The sequence below is a fragment of the Pseudorca crassidens genome, chromosome 15 (genome assembly GCF_039906515.1).
Source record: "Pseudorca crassidens isolate mPseCra1 chromosome 15, mPseCra1.hap1, whole genome shotgun sequence".
NCBI lineage: Eukaryota > Metazoa > Chordata > Mammalia > Artiodactyla > Delphinidae > Pseudorca > Pseudorca crassidens.
The window spans coordinates 2,619,866-2,641,878 of record NC_090310.1 but is presented as its reverse complement, the minus strand read 5'-3'; the positions used below and the strand labels follow the sequence as shown (position 1 = coordinate 2,641,878).

At 39.4% G+C, this 22,013-nt stretch overlaps 1 protein-coding gene across 4 annotated transcripts in view; it reads right to left on the bottom strand.

Moving 5' to 3' along the window:
* Positions 1 to 22,013, bottom strand: part of SDK1 (sidekick cell adhesion molecule 1) — an 826,998-nt gene that overhangs the window by 523,885 nt on the left and 281,100 nt on the right. For all 4 annotated transcript variants that reach the window (XM_067705385.1, XM_067705387.1, XM_067705386.1 and 1 more), the window contains exons 2-4: positions 19,192 to 19,351; positions 4,218 to 4,324; positions 1,922 to 2,069 (exon numbers count right to left, since the gene is read on the bottom strand). In XM_067705385.1, the coding sequence (XP_067561486.1) occupies positions 1,922 to 2,069; positions 4,218 to 4,324; positions 19,192 to 19,235 (299 nt within the window). In that variant the 5' untranslated portion in view covers positions 19,236 to 19,351. The remainder of the gene's footprint in view (positions 1 to 1,921; positions 2,070 to 4,217; positions 4,325 to 19,191; positions 19,352 to 22,013) is intronic.

Below are 22,013 nucleotides of genomic sequence, written 5' to 3'. Positions count from 1 at the left end.
AGTAATACGTCTTTGAATGACGCATAAACTTGTGGAGAAAACCACGCAAGTGCTGATTTATGGTATCTTGCACAGCAGGTACTTAAATAAATATGGGGGTGATGATGAGGTGGAAAATATGAAACTAAAGGACCTTGAGAAAGTGTAAATATCCATAATCAGCCTCATCTCATCTCTTAAATAAAAAAAGCTATACAGGCATATTATTCCACTGAGATTGGAGATTCATCAATAGCTTCATGGTTGTAAGCAGACCGTTTGTTTGCTATGACACTAAGTTAAAGCCCTACTAGCGTCTTTGCCTTATTAGCTCACCAGGAATTAAACAGTCTTTAGCAAGAACTTGCAAGTTAAAGAAAAACCAGCTTATAAAATTAAGAGTTATTTCATTCTGTATCCTTTTATACTTCTTGAGTAAATGTTGTCTCACGAACATAGCTAGACCACAGGTTAACAAATGAATTACTCTGTAGTTGTACGCTGCTGAGTTAAAATAATCCTTCCACCGTTGACATTAGTTAGAAGCTCCAGTGTTTGAGAGCAAGCCTAATCCAATCTACCCACCCCTCCTTGTACCAACTCTTCCCCAGCACTCATCCCACCTTTGCCCAGCCACACTGTGCTCAACACTAGGACCTTCCAGAATATTTCACAAGAATCTCTCTCAGCTGCTTTTTTCTTTTCAGCCTAACAGTCTTCTAAGAGAATGAGAAATTGATCCTCGTCTTTGTTTCACCCCAACTCCAGAGGCATTTATGATAGTTGGAATGAATATAAAGGTGGATACATAAGCAACTTTTAATAAAATAAAGAAAAAGGATAGAAGTTATCCCATTTTTCCAACGTAATTTATATTTTTACTAGAATCTTAAAATATGGATTTTACATATTTCAATATTTTTCCTGTTTCCAATAACCAAAACAGAAACATTTGCTACATAAGCTTAAGAACTGTGTGGGCTCAAGCAGAGCTCTGACGCCCGAGTGGAAGAGCGGCGATACTGGACCTAGAGAAGGGACTGCACGGATGCTCAGATGGGGAGAAAGCACATTTGAAAACTGTTCAGCAAACTGCCTTCACATATCCTTTTTGGGGGAAAAAAAGCGCATTTTCTTCTCACAATTTTTTTTTTGTCTGAGTGCAACCATCTGATGGCATAAATATTTGACGTTTAGCCCAAGCTTATAGCATTTCACAATTCTTTCAGAAACGTCCATCCTCAAAGTCTTTATATTCGGTATATTATCTTTAAATTACCTTGCAAAATGCCCACTTATAAAATATACACCAAATGTTCTTTTTAATCACTTAAAGCTCCAAATGCAGAAACTGTTTGGCATTAGATAAATATCTTAAATGTGAAATAGGCAAGAACACCTTGAAATAATGCTTAACTAATCACAAGGCAACTACTCTGCAGTAGATGGGTGAACCACTAATTAGACAAAAGGAAATAAAACTGTCATGGTAGGATAAAAGGATAGAGAGAAATAAGCAGCAATCACTGTTTTATCGTCAGAGAAAGTAGCATCAAACACGGCTCAGTAAGAGGGAAAAACCCCACAGCTCTATGAGTAAATACGAGCGCTCATTAAATCAGTACTTGGCGCTAAACACAACTCAGGATGAAAATGACATCCCAGAAGTGCATTCAAAAAAGGAAAAAAAATACCATAAAGAGTATGTAAAGGTGCTTTAGTTAGGCTATGCGGCATATTAAAGAATAATATCACATGACAATTTTCTTAAACTGCTTAAAAATTTCCAAGCCAGTCTTCAAATAGCTGTTTATTAAGGATTGAGGTAGGTCTACTAGACCAGGTTAGTCTTTTCAAAGTTTAATTGGTATACTTAATATGGAAATGGTACCAACAAGTGTAATGAGATGTATTTTAAACTTTAAAGTTTGGAACAACTTACATTCTGTTGCTTGGAATAATCTTGTGCCCTTCTCTGAACCAAGTCACTTGAGGTCTGGGGCAGCTGGCGATGGGCAGTAAGTTGAGCACAGCTGCATGTCCTTGAGAGACCATTTCTCTCTGATCTGTATCCATGAAATTTCCCATATCTGCAAAGAAAAATCAGACCTTTTAAGTTTCAGAAAATTCTTTTTTGAGGGGGTGGGAGGTCAAAGATGGAAATAACTACATTTTATTGCAAAGTCACCAATGTTGCTATAATTAAGCAGTAAGACCAGAGGCGAGCAGTAATGCTGATGAGTGCAGACTGGGTGGTAAAGTGGAGCATAAGGCAAAGCCATGCGCCTCCAAAGTACCCACGAAGTGCGCGAATCAGCAGAACTTCATGGTCTTTGTGTCGCGGCAATAATACAATGAAATGTTTGCAACCAATTTTAATACTGAAATAAATTGTGGGAAAGCATCCTCGTGCCACATGAAGCATTTTCCCAGAAATGATAATAAAATGATTTCAGACATCCCCCGGCTCCCAGATCTCTCCAGCTGGTTCTACCCAGGCACCCGCCGCTGTCCTGCTCAGTTTCTCCTTTTCTTTGTTTCTGGGGTGAATGCTCCCTAAAAGATCTTTTGGGAGAAATATTTAACCATTGATTAATTTTTAGAGGGTTCTCCAAACCCCATACTACTGACTTAATTGGGGGCAGGTAGGTTTTGTTCCAGTCTTTGTGCTACTGGTTTACAACATTTAAAAAATGAGATCACAGGAAAAAAAACCCGGTCTTTAGAATGTGGGTATATGTGGCCAATTTTTAAATCAGTACCATTTGATAGTTTTTAAAAATTTCCATATTATGATTAGCTACAGATATATGTATACACACATTGATATGGCATATATACTACATTTTTGTCTGAACGCATATAAATTTGGAACAGTCCATAAAAGATCTCTATTATCAACGGATTTGTGATCCAGAAGAAATTATTAACTATGTTACAAGCAGTGTTTAATAGCCTAGGAAAAGATGAAACAAATGAAACAGATTAGGAAAATATGCACGGTTATTTTAAAGTAAAGTGAAATTTGTTATCAGAGAGAAGGAGAAAAGAGATAAAATCTAGCGCTAGAGGTAAAGGATAGAAACAAGGATATTATATTAAACAATTTATTAAATATAATAAATTCTAAGCTTATTCAAATATGTTTTGGGTATTGACCTTAATTTTTTATTTATGAATTATGTTTTCAATTATTCAATTGAATAAAAGTTCTGAATTATTCTGAAGACAGGTTTAGTTGAGTGACTTCACCAACACAGTTCAGAAAAATGTAAGCCTCCCTAGTAATTAAAACTATAACTAAACATGTATAGCAACAGCACCTTACCCAGTCACTAGTAATTACCGTAGAAAAGTAGAATAACTAGAAATTATTTTAATTTATACAGTAACACTGAAAACCACAAGCCTTAACTGGGGTCAAAATGACATATGAGAAAATATTGTCATCATTGGTTCACACACCCCAATTTAGGAGCTTTCTAGAGTTCTCTAAATCTATTATAACATATTTATATGTAATTTAAAATTTCTTAACACTTCTTGCTTTCTTTTAAATGAAGAGACATTTTGGTAGTAAATTCAAAATATAATAAAGCCTACAGGCCATTTTAGATGGCCCCTCCCCATCACAGATTTTGGACTAGGAAAGTATTAAATGTTTTGCATCAGCCAACTTCCCTCTCCACATCCTCCTAAAGACTACACCAAAATTCAAGGCCCCTGCGTTCTGATATCCCCTCCAGTTACTTTTAAAGGTTTCATTCTCCACAATGGCCTGCCCAGTAGAGAATTAATTCACTACAGCATTAATACATGCTATCCACGTACTTTTTGTTGTGCAGCTGAAGGATTTCTAAACAAATCACTGGAAAGAACTGAATATGAATTGATAAAAATTTAACTAATTGGATTTAATCTTTTATTTTAAAAATATCTGAACCTGGATATGATAAAAGCTAAGAGCAGCTAACTCATACAACAGAAGGCATCTTGCTCATTTTCTAAATCCTCAACAGAGCCTTATCTATTGAATTGAAAACAGTGGCATTTACCTCATTAGCCCCAGATCATCGTCAGACCAGCTGCATTAGCTATTTACTTCTCTCAATCGATTTTAGAAACTATACTATTCCAAATAGAACCCAAGATAGAAACTCGACTCCCACCGTGGTTAAAGTGATTTTGCTCAGTGTTTTGTTATTTAACGTTTGTAGATCTTCTCAGTGTTCACATACATGCAACTTGAACTTCTGATCTTCTCTGCAAGAGGGCTCCCATTCTGTTTCGAACCACACAGCGGTAAAACCCAGCATCCAGCCTCTGTAAAGATGGAATGACATACCTGCCAAACACCAAAAAGCAGTGTTAATGGTTCCGTACCTAGGCAGCCAGCCTTGGCATCTCATCTAGTATACTTTGGTATCTAGTACCAAAAATATTTAATTTTTGATAAACTAATATCTATGCAAGCTTTCCCTGACCTACACACTTACTGCATCTGCAATTGATTTGTGAGATTATTTACTTGCTATTTGTCTCTCCAACTAGACTGCAAATATCACATGAAGCTAGGTTCTGGAACTGTCTTGTTCACCATTGTACCCCTGTGCCATCACGTAGTATCAATAGATATCACTCAAAACTGCCTGAATGAATAAGAACTGTTAAATAGCTAAAAATCATTACAAGTAAACCAGACCTTTCAATGTTTTTTTTATAATTCTATCTCTCAGAATTTCTAAAAATTATTTCTAGAACTGGCAATGGTCTTCACATAATGTGTTGTGCCATTCGGCATCAAAGTTCAAACAATGCAGGATGAGACACAGGTGTCATTCAGGCAAAGCAAGCAGTGACATCAGGGCACAACTCCCCTCTCCAGTCCCCACGGCGAGCAGACATCTCCCCACACCATTTACACACTTTCCTTACTTCACATATGGCTTGACATTAACTTCTAACACTTTTTTGATTGACTGGGAGGTTATTTCATTTGTATTTTCCATTCCTATGACTATAAGTAACCATCCCTCAAATCAATGCCTTTCTAAAAACGTCAGTAAATTTTATAGGGGGGACAAAGTAGCTAGAAGATACAGTTTCCATAAAAGCCCTGGTTTAGGTTTATGGTTAGTTTTTTTTGTTTGTTTGTTTTTTTTGCGGTACGCGGGCCTCTCTCTGTTGTGGCCTCTCCCGTCGCGGAGCACAGGCTCCGGACGCGCAGGCTCAGCGGCCATGGCTCACGGGCCCAGCCGCTCCACGGCATGTGGGATCTTCCCAGACCGGGGCACGAACTCGTGTCCCCTGCATCGGCAGGTGGACTCTCAACCACTGCGCCACCAGGGAAGCCCTATGGTTAGTTTTATAATTCAGGATATTTTTAAATCCACGAACAAGCAGGAGGTACAACCGAGGACCACTTCATGTGAGTTCTGCAGCTCCGGAGCTCAAACCTTTCGTGCTACCTAGAAGAGTGCATTTAATTGGTTTCTAAGCCATATTCACCAAAAATCAAGAATAAGGGGCTTCCCTGGTGGCGCAGTGGTTGAGAATCTGCCTGCCAATGCAGGGGACACGGGTTCGAGCCCTGGTCTGGGAGGATCCCACATGCCGCGGAGCAACTGGGCCCGTGAGCCACAACTACTGAGCCTGTGTGTCTGGAGCCTGTGCTCCGCAACAGGAGAGGCCGCGATAGTAAGAGGCCCGCGATGAAGAGTGGCCCCCACTTGCCGCAACTGGAGAAAGCCCTCGCACAGAAAAGAAGACCCAACACAGCAATCAATCAATCAATCAATCAATAAAAGACTAAGGCTTGATTTTCACACATGGGAGGGTGCCTATCCTAAGAAAGAATAAGAGAGCTAAAACCCAATCAAATAGGAGCCTACTTTCCAAAAAAAAGAGAAAACACAGTGATGCTATGCTTTCTAAAAACATGTTCTGATAATAGTTATCTTCAAGTTAAAAATATTTCCTCTTACAAAGTATAATCAGAGAAACCTAAAAAAAAAAAAAACTCAGGTAAAAGGCACCAAGTATGGTATGGTTTATTTGCTCAGATCTTACACATACCTTAACATCACTTATATCCAACTAATTGCGCCTCTTTTTATTCAAGTATGTCCAATTAGTCAACTGGAAAAAGGAACTGATAGGCATAATTTTTAAATGAATGAAACATTTGGACAATACAGGTAATTCAGTATTAAGCAAATATTAATCAGAGCGTGTTTACCCTCTGATAACCATCTTGAGATCTTACGAGCAAGATTAATAAACTATTTTATGAAAAAATACTGCTGAGTCTCAGTCTTCAAAATTTTATTCTATTCTGAGGAATGGTTTATCTCAAACAAAAAATTAATTAGTGCAGACAATCAGGACAATACCAAACTGAACACAAAGAGTCAAAATGCCATTTATTTAAATTACAAATCAAGACTAGAAGGATGAGCAGCTTTGATTACACACTATGATTGTAATTAGGAGAGGTTTTGAGATTAGGTTAAAACAAAGTCAATAAAAGCTTTTGGAAAAGAAATAACACAAGTTATTGGAGTACATATTTGAAAAACTACAAGAGCAGTTTCATCATTGCAAGCTAACCACATTTATACAATTGTTATTCATTTCATTTTTCCTTTTTTGCAGTATCCTGAACAGATTTTATATTCTTTTTGTTTGTTTGTTTTGGGTTTTTTGTTTGTTTTGGTTTTGTGGTACGAGGGCCTCTCACTGCTGTGGCCTCTCCCGGTGCGGAGCACAGGCTCCGGATGTGCAGGCTCAGCGGCCATGGCGCACGGGCTCAGCCGCTCCACGGCACGTGGGATCTTCCCGGACCGGGGCACGAACCCGCGCCCCCTGCATCAGCAGGTGGACTCTCAACCACTGCGCCACCAGGGAAGCCCTAGATTTTATACTCTTATGAATTTCTATAGTAATCCTGTGTACTAATGCACAAAAACAGCACTGCTTTCAAACAACTGGGAGAAACAGATACAAAACTGAGTATTAGGCATATGCTGTTTTGTACTGTCTCTTTAGTCTAATGTCTCACCAGGGAAAAAATATACAAAAAAGTGGCAAAGTACTCCACCTATTACAGGAATTCCTACACAAATTATGTTTACCCAACAGATGGGAATATTCACTGGAAGCCTATTGTTTATAAACACACATTTTTAAGCAGAGAAAGTTTCCTGGCTCCTTATAAGTATGATCAAATCCTAGCACCATATGCCACTCAAATATAGAAAATGCCTGCTCCTGTTTCAAATAAGCACAGCTGGGAATGTTTGTATTCACTGTTTCAAGGCAGAATCTACTAGACTAACAGAACCTTTTCCAGGGCTAGTTCATTATCAGGAAGAGCAAATTAAAGAAAATCAAACACAAAGTCACAACAAACCCAAGGGTTTAAACGCTCATTTCTGCTACGTAGGAGACTACCTCAGTCCCGAACTGCCACTCGGAATGGGCAACAAGAGCAACTCTAGAATTTCTCTAAGAAGCAGTTTTAGGTCCATTTCCGTCTGTGAACAATCGCTTGACTAGCCCTGCCTGGAGAGGATATCTGACATTTTTTGTGTGCCTGGGGTCTGCACCATGTTCTTATATTTGCAGGGTTCTCCACCATGAGTCCTGGTGGAGGCGGACCCCTACATCAGCAGGGCACAGGAATGAGACACCACAGGACCACTGCACACACGTGCGCTGGGCTTTCAGATCTGGGGCTGGTGATGCACAGGGGCAGGGCTAAAGGAGAATCTGTCCAACAGCAGCAGCGGTGGGGCGCCATGGAGCCCTGGACTGGGGAACGGTGCAAGTGTCCAGGGCCCATAGGGGCAGTGGCTCAAGCAGCGGCAACCAGGGTCCAGCAGTACCAGCAGCAGGACCCTGTGGGACTGGCTCTTGGGGCAACTTGGCTCTGATGGGCTTGCCTCCCTCTGGTCCTGCCCAATGTCCAGTCAGCCCAGTGACTGTAAAAGCAACCCAATGTCCAGGTGACAACTTCCTTTTTTGTTTCAACGAGAGAGGGCTTGTTTGGCTTGTCCTAGAACTCCCCAGAATGTAGCCAAAATAACTTTGGTTGAAAAAGCTTCTGAAGTTACTAGGTACTCACCATGGTCACAGAAAAACCCAAATAACGCCTCACTGAATCATCTCTTTTTAAAAAATCATGGCTTCCCAGCTAACCACTAAGAATCATTAAGTGGTAAACAGTCCCCCCAAAACTGAGACTAATTAATCTTTTATAAGGAGTATTCCTGCCATGAGCCACTGAAATTTTAGAAAATGTCTGACAAAATACTATCTGCTTTGGAACAGTGACTGTTGAGCAGTTCTTCCCAACAAGAGTTAAATGCTCTAAGCACACAGGTCTACAGAGACCTGTCACAGTTCAGAAAAACGAAACCACATCTTTGATATAGAAGAGAAAACCCATACTTCTCCCTCTAAGGTCAGTGGACATAACTCGATCCATGAGAAAGAATTATCATACCCATTAAAATTAGATATAAGGTTTTTTTCTTTTTGGGGGGGGTCTACATTCATTTTATGCCACTCCAGACAAGACTATTCCCCACAGCTTTAATTTTTTAAAAATTAAAGTATGAAGATATCTATTCTGGTATGAAAGTATCTGGTATGAAAGTATCTATTCTGCACGAAAATAAACAACCAAATTCTATAATGAACTTTCATATCTTGGCCCAAAGCCCATTATTATCTTTAAAGTGAAAAAAGGTTTAAGAAAAAAAAAAATACAGAACTAAGCCCTTTATATCCTTCTTGGAACTAATTCCATCCTATTTTTGGAAACAAGATTACAAATAATTGTATTTTCAATTTTATTTTTATAAATTTCCTATATGAACATTTAAAATACAGCAACAGTCAAAAGTGGAATGAGTCCATAGCGGGCTTCTGCCACAAGCAAAGAGTGAAATGAAACATCCAGACTGAAACTTGTTAACAAAGAGACGGACACGTGTCCAGCTCACTAACAGGTCTTAGACATTAAGCAAATTGATGGTTATGCTTTGAATCCTTTCCAAAGAGTTACAGTAATCAGTATGAAGTTAAAGTAAACAGCATAATAAAGATGCAAGTTAGCCGATAGGAACATCATCCTCACAAAAGTCCTTTAATCTCTATTTCATTTACTTAAAATTCTGCATTAAGTTGAAAGAGGCAATAAACAGGTCCCTGCTGGGGATGGGCTAAGTAAGCATCTATGGAATCTGTCTGGGAATATAAATCTGGGGACTGTAAGCCCTCCAGGGATCAACTGCATGCTGGGTATCCACATACCAGGAATAACTACATTTAAATTTTATATTCACTTATAAACACCAATTCAAAATTTCTAGAGCTAACATTGAAAAGTTACTAAGAATCTTCTTCTGGGATTGTGGTTTATGTGATTTTCTCTAACAGTAACAATGTTTTGGGATCATTCATTCTTCCTCCATTCCTACCTTCTATTATCAAACCAGGGACAGTAAAGGAGAAATTCACATTTTGGTAAACATGGACACATGACCGGAACTAGTCTGTCAGATCTGTCATTAGGAGAAAATGCTCTCTGAAGTCAGTAAGAATGGAGTTTCAGAAAATCTTTGTGAAAGACAGAGATTTTTTTAGAGCTAAAAGTCCTTTATTCATCTCTGTTTACTTAATTCTTTATATTGCCAGGTTCTCTAGAGATATTAAAAAAAAAAACATCTAGAACCGTTATATGAAGGGTTAAAATATGAGGGGAAATGTTAGTTTCTACACAGTCAAAATGATCCACACCAAAACACAATGGAAAGAAGACCTAAGCTATTAAGTGTTGCAATATTAGCACAAGTGAATTAGAAACGTAAATGAAAAAGCTTTCACTTGTCTCGTGGAAGCACTTCTTGAAATCATGTTACAGACTTGTTTGGTCACTCTGGCTAAAGTTCTCCACTTAGAACCCACGATGATCCTGAGATGAATGACCCAAATGGAATCACTTCTTCAAATCCAAGTCATCTCCAGTAAGAACTTTTAAAAGGTCAATGCTACTCTGCTTCAGAAATTCTCCGGAAACAATCATATCTGCTATGACCACATGGAGTTGAAAAGATGGTCAATTAAAATCAGAAACAAATACACAACGCTGTGGGAGAGATATAAGCATTGGGACACACCATATTAATATCAGAGATCAAAATCGAACAAGAGAGCACAGAATCATACCACTTTAAGCCCTGGAAATCAATGTCAGATGCTTTGACTAGGAATGAGATGAGAATAGTCCACACACTTTTACCTGCCGAAGTTTATCTTCCCCTTCCTTATAAACAAATAGACAAAAGGACGTGATGCCTTAGGGATGGAACATTCATTTGTTAGTTCCAGGGCTCCTAAATATAACCATGTGATATAGAAGAAAGGCCAAAATCAGGTTGAAAGCTTTACACCAAGTGCCCAACCATTCACGTCTTGGGCACTAAGAAGAAAGTTACCCCAAGCCTTAAGCAGCTTGGGACTGTAAAGGGTTCTACTGGCTTGGGCTGGCGAAAAGGTTCATTTGGTCTTTTTTGCAAGATGGCTCTAGTAGCACTTAGTTGTCTTTAACTTCATTTGAAACAATTTTGTTAGACTGTATGTGACAGCTGTCGTATCAGCATGCACTTTAAAAAAAGACATCAAAATTGGTGAATTTTTGTGTAGCCATTTTAATATTGAAGATAGAAGAAAAAAGCAACATTTTTGTCATATTGTGCTTTATTACTTCAAGAAAAGTAAAAATGCAACTGAAATGCAAAAAGATCTGTGCAGTGTATGGAGAAGGTGCTGTGACTGAGCGAACGTGTCAGAAGTGGTTTGCGAAGTTTCGTGCTGGAGATTTCTCGCTGGAAGATGCTCCACGGTCGGGTAGACCAGATGAAGTTGATAGCAATCAAATTGAGACATTAATTGAGAACAATCAACGCTATACCATGTAGGAGACAGCCGACATACTCAAAATATCCAAATCAAGCGTTGAAAATCATTTGCACCAGCTTGGTGATGTTAATCGCTTTGACGTTTGGGTTCCACATAAGCTAAGCGAAAAAAAACCTTCTTGACTGTATTTCCACATGTGATTCTCTACTTAAATGTAATGAAAACATTCCATTTTTAAAACAAATTGTGACGAGCGATGAAAAGTGGATACCGTACAATACTGTGGAATGGAAGAGATCGTGGGGCAAGCAAAATGAACCACCACCAACCACACCAAAGGCCGGTCTTCATCCGAAGAAGGTGATGTTGTATGTATGGTGGCATTGGAAGGGAGTCCTCTATTACGAGATCCTTCTGGAAAACCAAACGATTAACTCCAACAAGTACTGATCGCGATTAGACCAACTGAAAGCTGCGCTTGACGAAAAGCGTCCAGAATCAGTCCACAGAAAACGCATAATCTTCCATCACGGTAACGCAAGGCTGCTTGTTTCTTTGATGACCAGGCGAAAACTGCCAAAGCTTGGCTGCGAAGTTCTGATTCATCCGCCGTATTCACCAGACATTGCACCTTCGGATTTCCATTTATTTAGGTCTATTACAAAATTCTCTTAATGGAAAAAATTTCAATTCCCTGGAAGACTATAAAAGCACCTGGAACAGTTCTTTGCTCAAAAAGATAGAAAGTTTTGGGAAGACGGAATTATGAAGTTGCCTGAAAAACGGCAGAAGGTAGTGGAACAAATGCGTGAATACGTTGTTCAATAAAGTTCTTGGTGAAAATGAAAAACGTGTCTTTTATTTTTACTTAAAAACTGAAGGCACTTTTTGGCCAACCCAATACTTAGTCAAAATGGGCAAGACTAGTTCATTTGAACCAAAATACAACCTGTTGTTGTGAGCTGGGCAGCTCCCAGAGGACAGGACCAATGAAGAGTGAACCAGGAGAAAAGAATGACTGTAAACAAGGTTAAGAAAACTGAAGGTCAACAACCTGGGGAACTCAGCCCTTTGTGGGAAGCTGTAGGTGGGAGTCGCACTCAGTTTGGCTGGTTGATGAAGAAACCAACTGGTTGCGTTTCACTTAAGAAAAGGGTTCTCAATTAAACGGACCTTTCCTGATGAGTAGGGGACTCAGCAGATTCAAAACAAAACAAAACAAAATAAAAAAACAGGTATAGGAGTCTAACTCATGGCTTAGTGATGAAGTTCTGTCTCAGGGTCTCAAGCCTAAAGGATATGGGCAAGGGATCAATCGGGGAAAGTCTGACATGGCAGTAATACTGAATTTTCAGACACATGAACAGGGAATATCTGTCCATTTATTTAGGTCTTCTTTTATTTCCTTAGGCAACGCTTTATAGTTTTTAGTGTAAAAATGTTGCAAATTCCATGTCAGATTTATCTCTAAGATTTTTGAAGATATTTTAAAAATATATGATATTTTAAATAAAACTTTTAAATTTTAATAGATTGCAGATTATTCTTTCCTAGTATACAGAAATATAACAGATTTTTGTATGCTCATCTTGTATTCTGTAACACTGCTAAACACATAAATTTTAGCAGCTTTTTAAAGATAATATCACATTTTCTGCAATCATGTAACCCTCAGTAAAATACATTTTTACATCTTCTCTTACAATCTAGATGCTTTTTATTTCTTTTTCTTATTGCAGTGGCTAGTAACTCCATTATTGGGATCTGTTGTTGAGCTTCTTGCATTGATGAGTTTGTAGTTTTCATCAAATGTAAAAATTTTTCAGTATTATTTATTCAAATACTTTTCCACCCCTGCCTCCTTTGGGATTCCAGTTATACATATATTAGGCCATTTGACGTTGTCCTGTAATTCACTAATGGTCTTTTCATTGTGTTTGACTTCTTTTTCTTCCTATCTGCCTTTCATTTTGAAGAGTTATATTGCTATATTTTAAAGTTTACTCATATTTTCTTCTGCATGTCTAATCTGCTGCTAGTCCTATCCAATGTGTTTTTCATCTCAGACATTCTGATCACATGGAGTACAGTTATGACGTTTCAACTCACTTCTCTGCTAACCCTAACATCTGTGTCAGCTTTGGTTTGGTTTCAGTTGATTGATTTTTCTCACCGGGGTCGCGCTTTCCTTCTTTACATGCCTGATCATCTCTGACTGGATTCTAGACATTGTAAATTTTGGTGCTGGATATTTCTGTATTCCTATAAATATTCCTGAGCTTCCTTCTCCAGTGCCGCAAAGATACCTGGAAATGGTCTGATGCTTTCTGGTCTTGCTTTTAAGATTTCTTAGGCAGGACCAGAGCTGTATTCGGTCCGGGGTTAGTAACCCCCACTACAGACCCAGGACACTTCTGTGTACCCTTATCCAATAACCCCATGGATTACAAAGTTTTTCAGTCTGGCTGCTGAGAAGAGGCACTGAACCTCACGCTGTGTGAACCTGGGGAACTACTGCCTCCACTTTTCGGGTTCCTGGGCCCTGGTCTTGGGCAGTCTCTTTACATGAACGTGCTGGTGAATAATCTGCTAAATACTAGACAAAGAACCTCTGAGGATCTCCAGAGTTCACTCTCTCCACAGCTCTCTCCTCTCCAGTACTCTGCCTTGATCTCTCTGAACTTTCGGCTCCCTTCACCGCAGGGATCCCTCCAGGTTTCACCTGTTTTCTCCCTCTCTGTGCCACACCTGGAAATTCTCTCAGGGCAGTAACCCGAGCAATCACAGGGCTCACCTTGCTGGTTTTCCATCTCTCAGCCATTACACCTTCGGTTGCCTGACGTCCAGTATCTTGAAAACAATTATTCCATATACTTTGTCCAGTGTTCCGGCTGTTTAGATGACCTATCTAGAATTCTCCTTCAACTCTCTCAGTGAGGTTTTCTACTTTTCTTCATGTTCTACTCATTTCTTATAAAGGTTATTCCCAGGTACTTAATAAATTTTACTGATACTGTAGAATTTTCGTCCTTTTATAGAACATAAGAAAAAGTAAATTTTCCCTTAACCATTCCTATTTTTTACTGAAATAAATAGATAAATATCCATCAAATTTCTACTGTTTCTACTGTAACAGAAATTGAGCCAGAGGCAGATCACGTAAGGAGACTATAAGATTTTCTGCAGTTTAGAGTATCCAATTATTCCTCCTGCTGGAACGAGTATTGTGCCTAGCACTAGAAATTTTGGGCATATATATATTTTGAATATAATTACAAAATATTTTTTATCCCAAAGTAGAAAAAATGATTTACAGTAACTATTTTCTGGGGGAAAAAAATGGGTACAAATCTGCCTATGCCACTTAAGCAACTTTGTTTAATTACTGAACTACTCTCATTTTCTCAGTGTAGCCACCTGTCCTAAACATGGATATAAGCATCAATATGAATAATATAACACTTGAAACTTACTAAAATTCATTGTGTAGTTTATAACACAAGCAGCAAAGAAAATGTTATTTTTTGTCAAAGACGGAAAAGCTGAATTTATATTAAATATTTGCTTTTTTTAGGGTTAGCACTTTCATAACTGACACCAAAGGGTGGAGTTAGGAAACAGCTACCATTTTTATAGAGTATGTTTTCCAATTTGAGACTTACAGCAGCCTCCTGAAGGTTAACATATGACAGCTGAAGGTGATTATTGGAAGGAAGCAGATGAAAGAGTAATTTGAAAAAATAGCTAAGATTTTTAGACAGGTTTTATATCTTGAAAAAAATGATGACAAAATACAATGGATCCTTAATAACCCATCTCAGTGTCTGAAGCCTTCAGTGAACAGAATATAATTTATCACGTCTAACCTAAACCGTTTTTGCTTCAGAATAACCAATATCTTCCTAACGAGTTTCTGGTGAAATGGTAGTGAAGCATCTACCCTGTTTTAATGGTGCATATATAATGAACCACCTTCTCAATCCTGCTTCAATCAAGCAACAATGCTTTGTCTTCTTGAGGATTATCCAGGGTGTGTCAGGTTAACAGGTAAATTAGCCGATGCAAAGAGCAAGGCAAAAAAGAGCTCAATCTCCTCGCATTTTTTTTTTTTTTTTTTTTTTTTTGCGGTACGCGGGCCTCTCACTGTTGTGGCCTCTCCCGTTGCGGAGCACAGGCTCCGGACGCGCAGGCTCAGCGGCCATGGCTCACGGGACCAGCCGCTCCGCGGCACGTGGGATCTTCCCGGACCGGTGCACGAACCCGCGTCCCCTGCATCGGCAGGCAGACTCTCAACCACTGCGCCACCAGGGAAGCCCTCCTCGCATATTTTTAAGTTGACACCAAAATTGTTCTATCATATAGAAGTTTAAATAGTTGCATATATAATAATGGCATAGTATATGTTTTAAAATAAAACGGTCACACACTGTTTTAAATGTATCCAATGGAAGTTAATATAATGATTTTGATATACACACTTTCTATTTCTTAAAAATGAACTGACAGAGGGCTTCCCTGGTGGCACAGTGGTTGAGAGTCCGCCTGCCGATGCAGGGGACACAGGTTCGTGCCCCGGTCCGGGAAGATCCCACGTGCCGCGGAGTGGCTGGGCCCGTGAGCCATGTCCGCTGAGCCTGCGCATCCAGAGCCTGTGCTCCACAACAGAAGAGGCCACAACAGTGAGAGGCCCGTGTACTGCAAAAAAAAAAAAAAAAAATGAACTGACAGAGCTTTCATACTGTTTCTTTTTACTCTTTGAACTTGAGTATTAAATCCATTTATCCCACAGAATTTTATTCTAATGTAACATTTTTCTATGCCTGAAAGATATTATTTATTACTCAACATACTTCTCTGAAATAAAAATATACAAATAAATGGTAATTTAAAAAGAATTTCCTTTTGTCAAAATGGTCTAAGCACTTAAAAAAAATTTCATCTGGATTACTTGTGGATTGTAATTATTATTACCACACAGCTAATGAAAACAACATCAATGTATTACAAATTTTGAAAAATAATTATTAAACATTAAAAACTTAGAAGGAGATATGTCTCTTGAAAGTGTCTGTTTATTCAATTACTTCACATTTTATTGAATGTAAAGTTATTTACTATTAGAATGAACAGAACTGGGTAGACATTTACTACAAAAAGAAAAGAAGGTACTGGCCACATATCTGCATACAGTTAGTTTAAATCTAACGAGTACACGAAGACATGAACAAGTAGAGAAGAGGCTGCTGCACACCAGCAAGCAAAACACACTGAAGTGATAAAAATGCATATGGATTTAGAATAGCAAATGATATCTTTTTGCAAAAGTTAACGGAAGTGTCTTCCGAATGAATGAGAAAATACAAAGCACAAACTTTCCTATAGTGCATGGTCCTTCTACATCAGGAGGGCACATTGATCTGATGAAAATAAACAGAACTTTTCACCCCCTCCTCGTTGAGATCTATCACTGAAGCCTCCCCGAGCTCTTTTCACTTCTGGGTAGGTGAAACGAAGACAAGTGTGTTTCAGGGAAGAGTATTTCTCAAAGGGCTTTTTATTTCTAACACATCTTGAAAATTCTAATTCTATTATGTGGAAGTGTGTGTACACCACAGCGCATTCCACTAAGTCTGCAGCCTGGATAAAACAAGGTGCCTCTTGCCCGCGGTAACTCTTGCAGATGTTTCTCTGCTTTGTTCTCATAAACGTTCCTTGAGGCACAATATATACTTTGATGATGGCTGGAGAAGGGAAAAGGGAAGGTTGTTCACAAAAACATGGTACAGTTCTTGCTGACCACCTATACATCTGAATTAAGCAAACCCCAAGATTGGTCAAAAGATCCCATTTCTAGTGTCATACTCTGCCCTTAAAAGTAGTATGTATAGAGTGAAGGCAAGGAGCTCTTCTATGGGATGTTTAAAAGAGGCTTCTTCAAGCCCAATATTTTAAACTCTGCTTGTCTTGCACCCTGAAGGTGTGGTTTCAAAGAAGACTCACTGGGAAAGGCGTGTCCTTCTTTTGAGAAGTGGAAGAGATAACACAAAGCAGGTATGAAAAGAGAACTGGCAGGTGCCAACACAGAAGCATGTTCTCAGGTAGCTCAATTTCAGAAAACATGCACGTGGAAACTGAAGATCTAAAAAACTGTTCCTTTGCCACTGTCCATGGCATATACCCCAGGTTTAAGACCACTGTTACAGATCACCCACATCACTACTTCTTTTTATGAGGAAAAACAGTATGGATTCTTTTGAAACCTCACTTCCTTCTTCCTGGGGCATACGAAACATGGTATCATTTAGTTTTTATGAGAACCCTCTAAGGTGGGTTTTATTATACCCATTTTACAGATGGGAAAAGTAAGATCAAACTGGTTAGATAACTTGTCCAAAGTCAAACAGATAATAAGTTGAATAGAAGTATCTGAACTCAAGTCCTCTGCCATCGAAGCCCACTGCTCATAATGGTTCTCATTTCTAAGCTCACTTTTTTTTTGCTTTCTAATACCCCTTCTAACAAACCAAGCCCCATGTCATATCATGATAAAATAGAATTTAATAGAATGTATTAACTGATTGCTGGTGGGCCAGAAAATATGTTGTTCTACATACATTAGAGCCTTTTAATGCTCACACCACCACAAATGAGGTTTGATCACCCCCATTTTGCAGATACTGAAAGTGGGGCTAACAGGCTTCTTGCCCGAGGTCATACCGCTAACACTAACTGGTGATGAGCTCAGATTCAAACGTAGGTCTGTTTGATTTCAACAAGCTCTTAACTATTATGATAAATTGTTCTCACAACAGCAGATCCTCTGACAGTACAGGCCTAATGATGAAAGAGGAGGACACAAACTCCTCTGTCTAAACAGGGCAGGTGGATAATGGGACTGGGCAAAGCAAGCAGGGCACAAGGTGGGGACCAGAGAGTGCTGAGAACTGGGTATCCATGCCTGTACCCCAGGACAGCACTGCCAGCACCAGCTTCTGTGTGGGGCTGCAAACCCAGGAAGCCATGCCTGCTGACTGTTCAAGAGGGACTGAAAAGCAGATTTTTATGTGAAATCTTACAAGTGTTAAATTCTGGCAATCAATTAAGAAATATCTACTGTGCATATATCCACATATATTTTTAAACTGATATTTTAAATACCCACACCATGTTCCAGGCAGGCTGAATGTGGTTCATGGACCACCATATTATAACTTCTGAGGTAAAGAGTGCATGGTGGGCTATGCCCCATGTTGAGAAGATCATTACTCTATATAAAATATCTCTAGAGACTTCCCTGGAGGTCCAGTGGTTAAGACTTTGCCCTTCCACTGCAGGGGGCATGGGTTCGATCCCTGGTTGGGGAACTAAGATCCCACATGCCACGCAGCCAAAAATAAATCAAGAGTGAAGATTATGTTTAAATAAATAAATAAAAATATCTCTAGACAGCCAATTCTCTTTCTTATTTCATTTAAATAAGAGCAAGGTACTGCTGATTTCTGCTGATTTGGGGGCCTCTGGGACTGGTTTAGGCAGTTGCTACTTCTCCATCCCACTCAGAACTGGAGTATCCAGCATAATCCTCACATAGAACAGGAGGTAAAAAGATACAAAACTAGAAAAACATCAAGCACTGCAAGGAGGTAAGGCTGGGAAGCTGATCCTGATGCTTCCTGGGTGAAGCTGCACCTCAGATATAACCTGATCTCCAGTTTCCCCCATCTCCGTCCTCTGTACTCAGTCCCCAGTACCTAGCACATGGCAGGTGTTCAATAAATATTCATTTTTCCTGCTCAGTGTAGACGCTGTACTCATGTCCATCCTCCCATAGTTCCATTTTTTCCCACCCCAACTCTGAAAGTTAGCCAGGAAGGCATTTGTTGACTAATCAGAGCTCCAGAAGCTATGACCTAAAGGTATCTGTTTAAGCATTCACGCTCCTCAGACAGGAACAATGCTGGTGGGTAGGAGAGCTGCCACAAGAAGTCAAATCTACCAGGCTAAAGCTGATCCTTGCATTCCTCTGTAACTACAGCTTCTTTGGTCTGGTGATTTCACTACCGGGCTTACTTTCACAAATATAACGACAGGCTTCCTAAGTGTGCATACAACCTGTATCAGAATAGTAAATCACATTCTGATTATATGTTCAAATCTATGCCTTCAATCCTTAATGCCTTACAAATTAAATCCAATATTCCCCCAGCTTGCGCTATTATGGCCAATAGGCAAATATTCTAGACACATCAACCTGAAATAGAATCTTATTTTCAAGCAATCAATTACTTATATTCGCTGCTGTAGGTGGTGAGCTCACTGTCGTTGTGCATCCACTTGAATTCCAAGGGCCAGCTCCCTTCAGCAAGGCAAGTGAGAACGAGACGGTTCCCTTCCAGGTGAATCTGCGGAAGGCCCGGCTCTGTTTTAAAATATGGCACAACGTCATCTGAAATATTAAAGGAAAAAGAGAAAGAAAGGAAAAAAACTGAATGAAGTACACATGAAAATGTCATTCATCCAATTAATCAATCACTTGTTTAAACAGACCTAATTTTAAAAAGCAGAAATGATGGCTATTTGGCCCAATTAAGTAGCAAATTATCCTTGACCCCCTAGAAACCTGCAATACCCTAGACAATATTTCAAAAGGCTGAATGCTCTATGACAGCACCGTGTGAAAGCACCTGACAAGTTCATCCAAGTTATTTCCACTGTGATTAACACTTACTTACGGCATACTAGGCAATCTCTGCTGATGCAAGCCTTGGTTTTAACTAGGCATTATATTCTCAAAGTAACAATCAAGGGCATATACCTTGGCTCTAAAAGAAAAATATAACCTTCACTTAGTTATAAAAAAGAAAAAGTAACTAGGATAAGCACATATACATATACATATACATACAGATTAACACATATACATAAATGACATGCATCACAATCCAGTTTTCGTCTCACACACACACTGTCTCCTTCAGTGACATCCAGGGGGCTAGCACACTGGAAACCCACGTGTGTTCATACAGTGGAACAGCCTGCAGCAACAGGAACGAACCAACTATTGCTACACACAACACACAACACCACGGATAGAGACGTACGTGTAGTGAGAGAAGCCAGACAGGAAAAAATTATAGCATATGCTTCCATGCAAAAGCTCAGAAAAGTTCAAAACCAGGCGAAACTAGTCTGTGGTGTTAGAGGTCAGTCAGGGTGAGCGTTGTTACCTCTGGGGGATGGGGATGGTGGCAGGTGTGTAACAGGGCAGCTCGTGGAGAGCACATCAAGACCCATTTGTCAACATGGTTACACGGGGCCATTCACTTTGTGAAAATTCATAGAAAATCATCCTGTACCTGACTTGTGCAATTTTTGTATGATGCTTCCTTAATTTTTAAAAAGTGTATGAACATAGGAGACTTATTTGCAGTTCTAGCTCTATCATTTTTCTAATAAAATCCCCAGGGTACACCCACATAATCCGGTGTGTCTATCCTTCAGGCCTCCTACCCTCTCGACTCAGGAATGAACACTCCAGCACACTCTGCTTTTCACTCTTAAGCCAGGCTAAGCCCTTTCTCCCTGGTGGGGGGGGGGGGGGGGGCTTGCCTGTGTTCCTCCTCCACCCCGAGTGCTCCTCCCCAGCTCCCTGCAAAAAGCTGATGCATTCCCATCCTTCAGGTTCACCAAGCTCCTCCCACCAACACGCCCTAACAAACCGTGACTTATACCCAGTGGATTCCCATGCACGATCTCAATCACTTCTGAATTTCTAAACCAATGCCAGGAACAAAGTAGATACTGAATAAATATTCGTTCAATGAATAAATACAATAATAACAAAATTAACAGTAATAGCTAGTGTTCACTGAGTATCTACTATGCCAGAAACTGTTCCAAGTGCTTTATATGTATTACTTGATTTAATTTTCATGAAAGCCCTACAAAATAGATGCCATTATTATACCCATTTTACAGATGGGTAAAGAGAGGCATAGGGAAACTAACTTGTTCAAGGCCACCCAGACAGTATGTGGTACAGTCATGATTTAAACCCCAGATAATCTGTTCCAGAATCCAGATATCCTATATATTATGGCTCTAAATGTCACAGGTTTCTCAATAGAGAAATTTTCTTCTCAAGAATCCCTATCTTAATGGGACTTCCCTGGTGGTCCAGTGGTTAAGACTTCACGCTCCCAATGCAAGGGGGCCCGGGTTTAATCCCAAGTCAGGGAACTAGATCCCACATGTGGCAACGAAGATCCTGTGTGTTGCAACTAAGACCCAGCATAGAATGAATGAATGAATGAATGAATGAATGAATGAATAAATAAATAAAAGAATCCTTATCTTAACTTCAAATTTTTGATAAATTTGTAGAATTACTAAACTGGACTTTTAAATTACTGTATTTTTCAAATTAATCATCAAATAGCATATTAACAGTGCCAAAATTGAGACTGTTTTTACCTTAAATTGTACGTATAGCTGGTTTCTTCTGTACTGAATATAGAGAATTTAAATATAGAGTTTATTTTGCCATTGTGCTGATCACTGCATTCCATAATTGGTACATTGGTAATGCAATGTTACCAGTCTCTTACTGGTATTTATCCACATAAATAAATGTTAACTCGTATCTGTGAGTGTAGTAGGAGCCTGTAATAAGGAGATTTAACCGCCTCAATGAGATGCCGGGCAGGAGCTGAGAGCTGAAAGAGCAGTAGTTGTCGATACTCCAACACACCACGTGCAAAGGCCCTGCGGTGGTAGCAAACATGGCGAGCAACCTTGGAAAGCACAAAAGACTGAAACACCAGCAGTTCTGTAGGTTCAGAGAGAATGACTGGAAGCAGGGCCTCGCAGGCAAGGCAAACACAAGTCTTCTTTCCACATCATCCCTGTGTGATTTTCAATGGTGCCCACTTCACATTCAAAAGCGTTCTTCTCAAGTGAATAATAAATTATATGACCACCCTATTTCTAGGCCTTGGTCAAAAGTACTGTCAGTATAATTACAATGATGATTAGCTATTAATATAAAAGGACGGCAGAAAGGCTTTGAAGGGGCCATGTAGTTAAACGTTCATTTTGGCTGCAACATG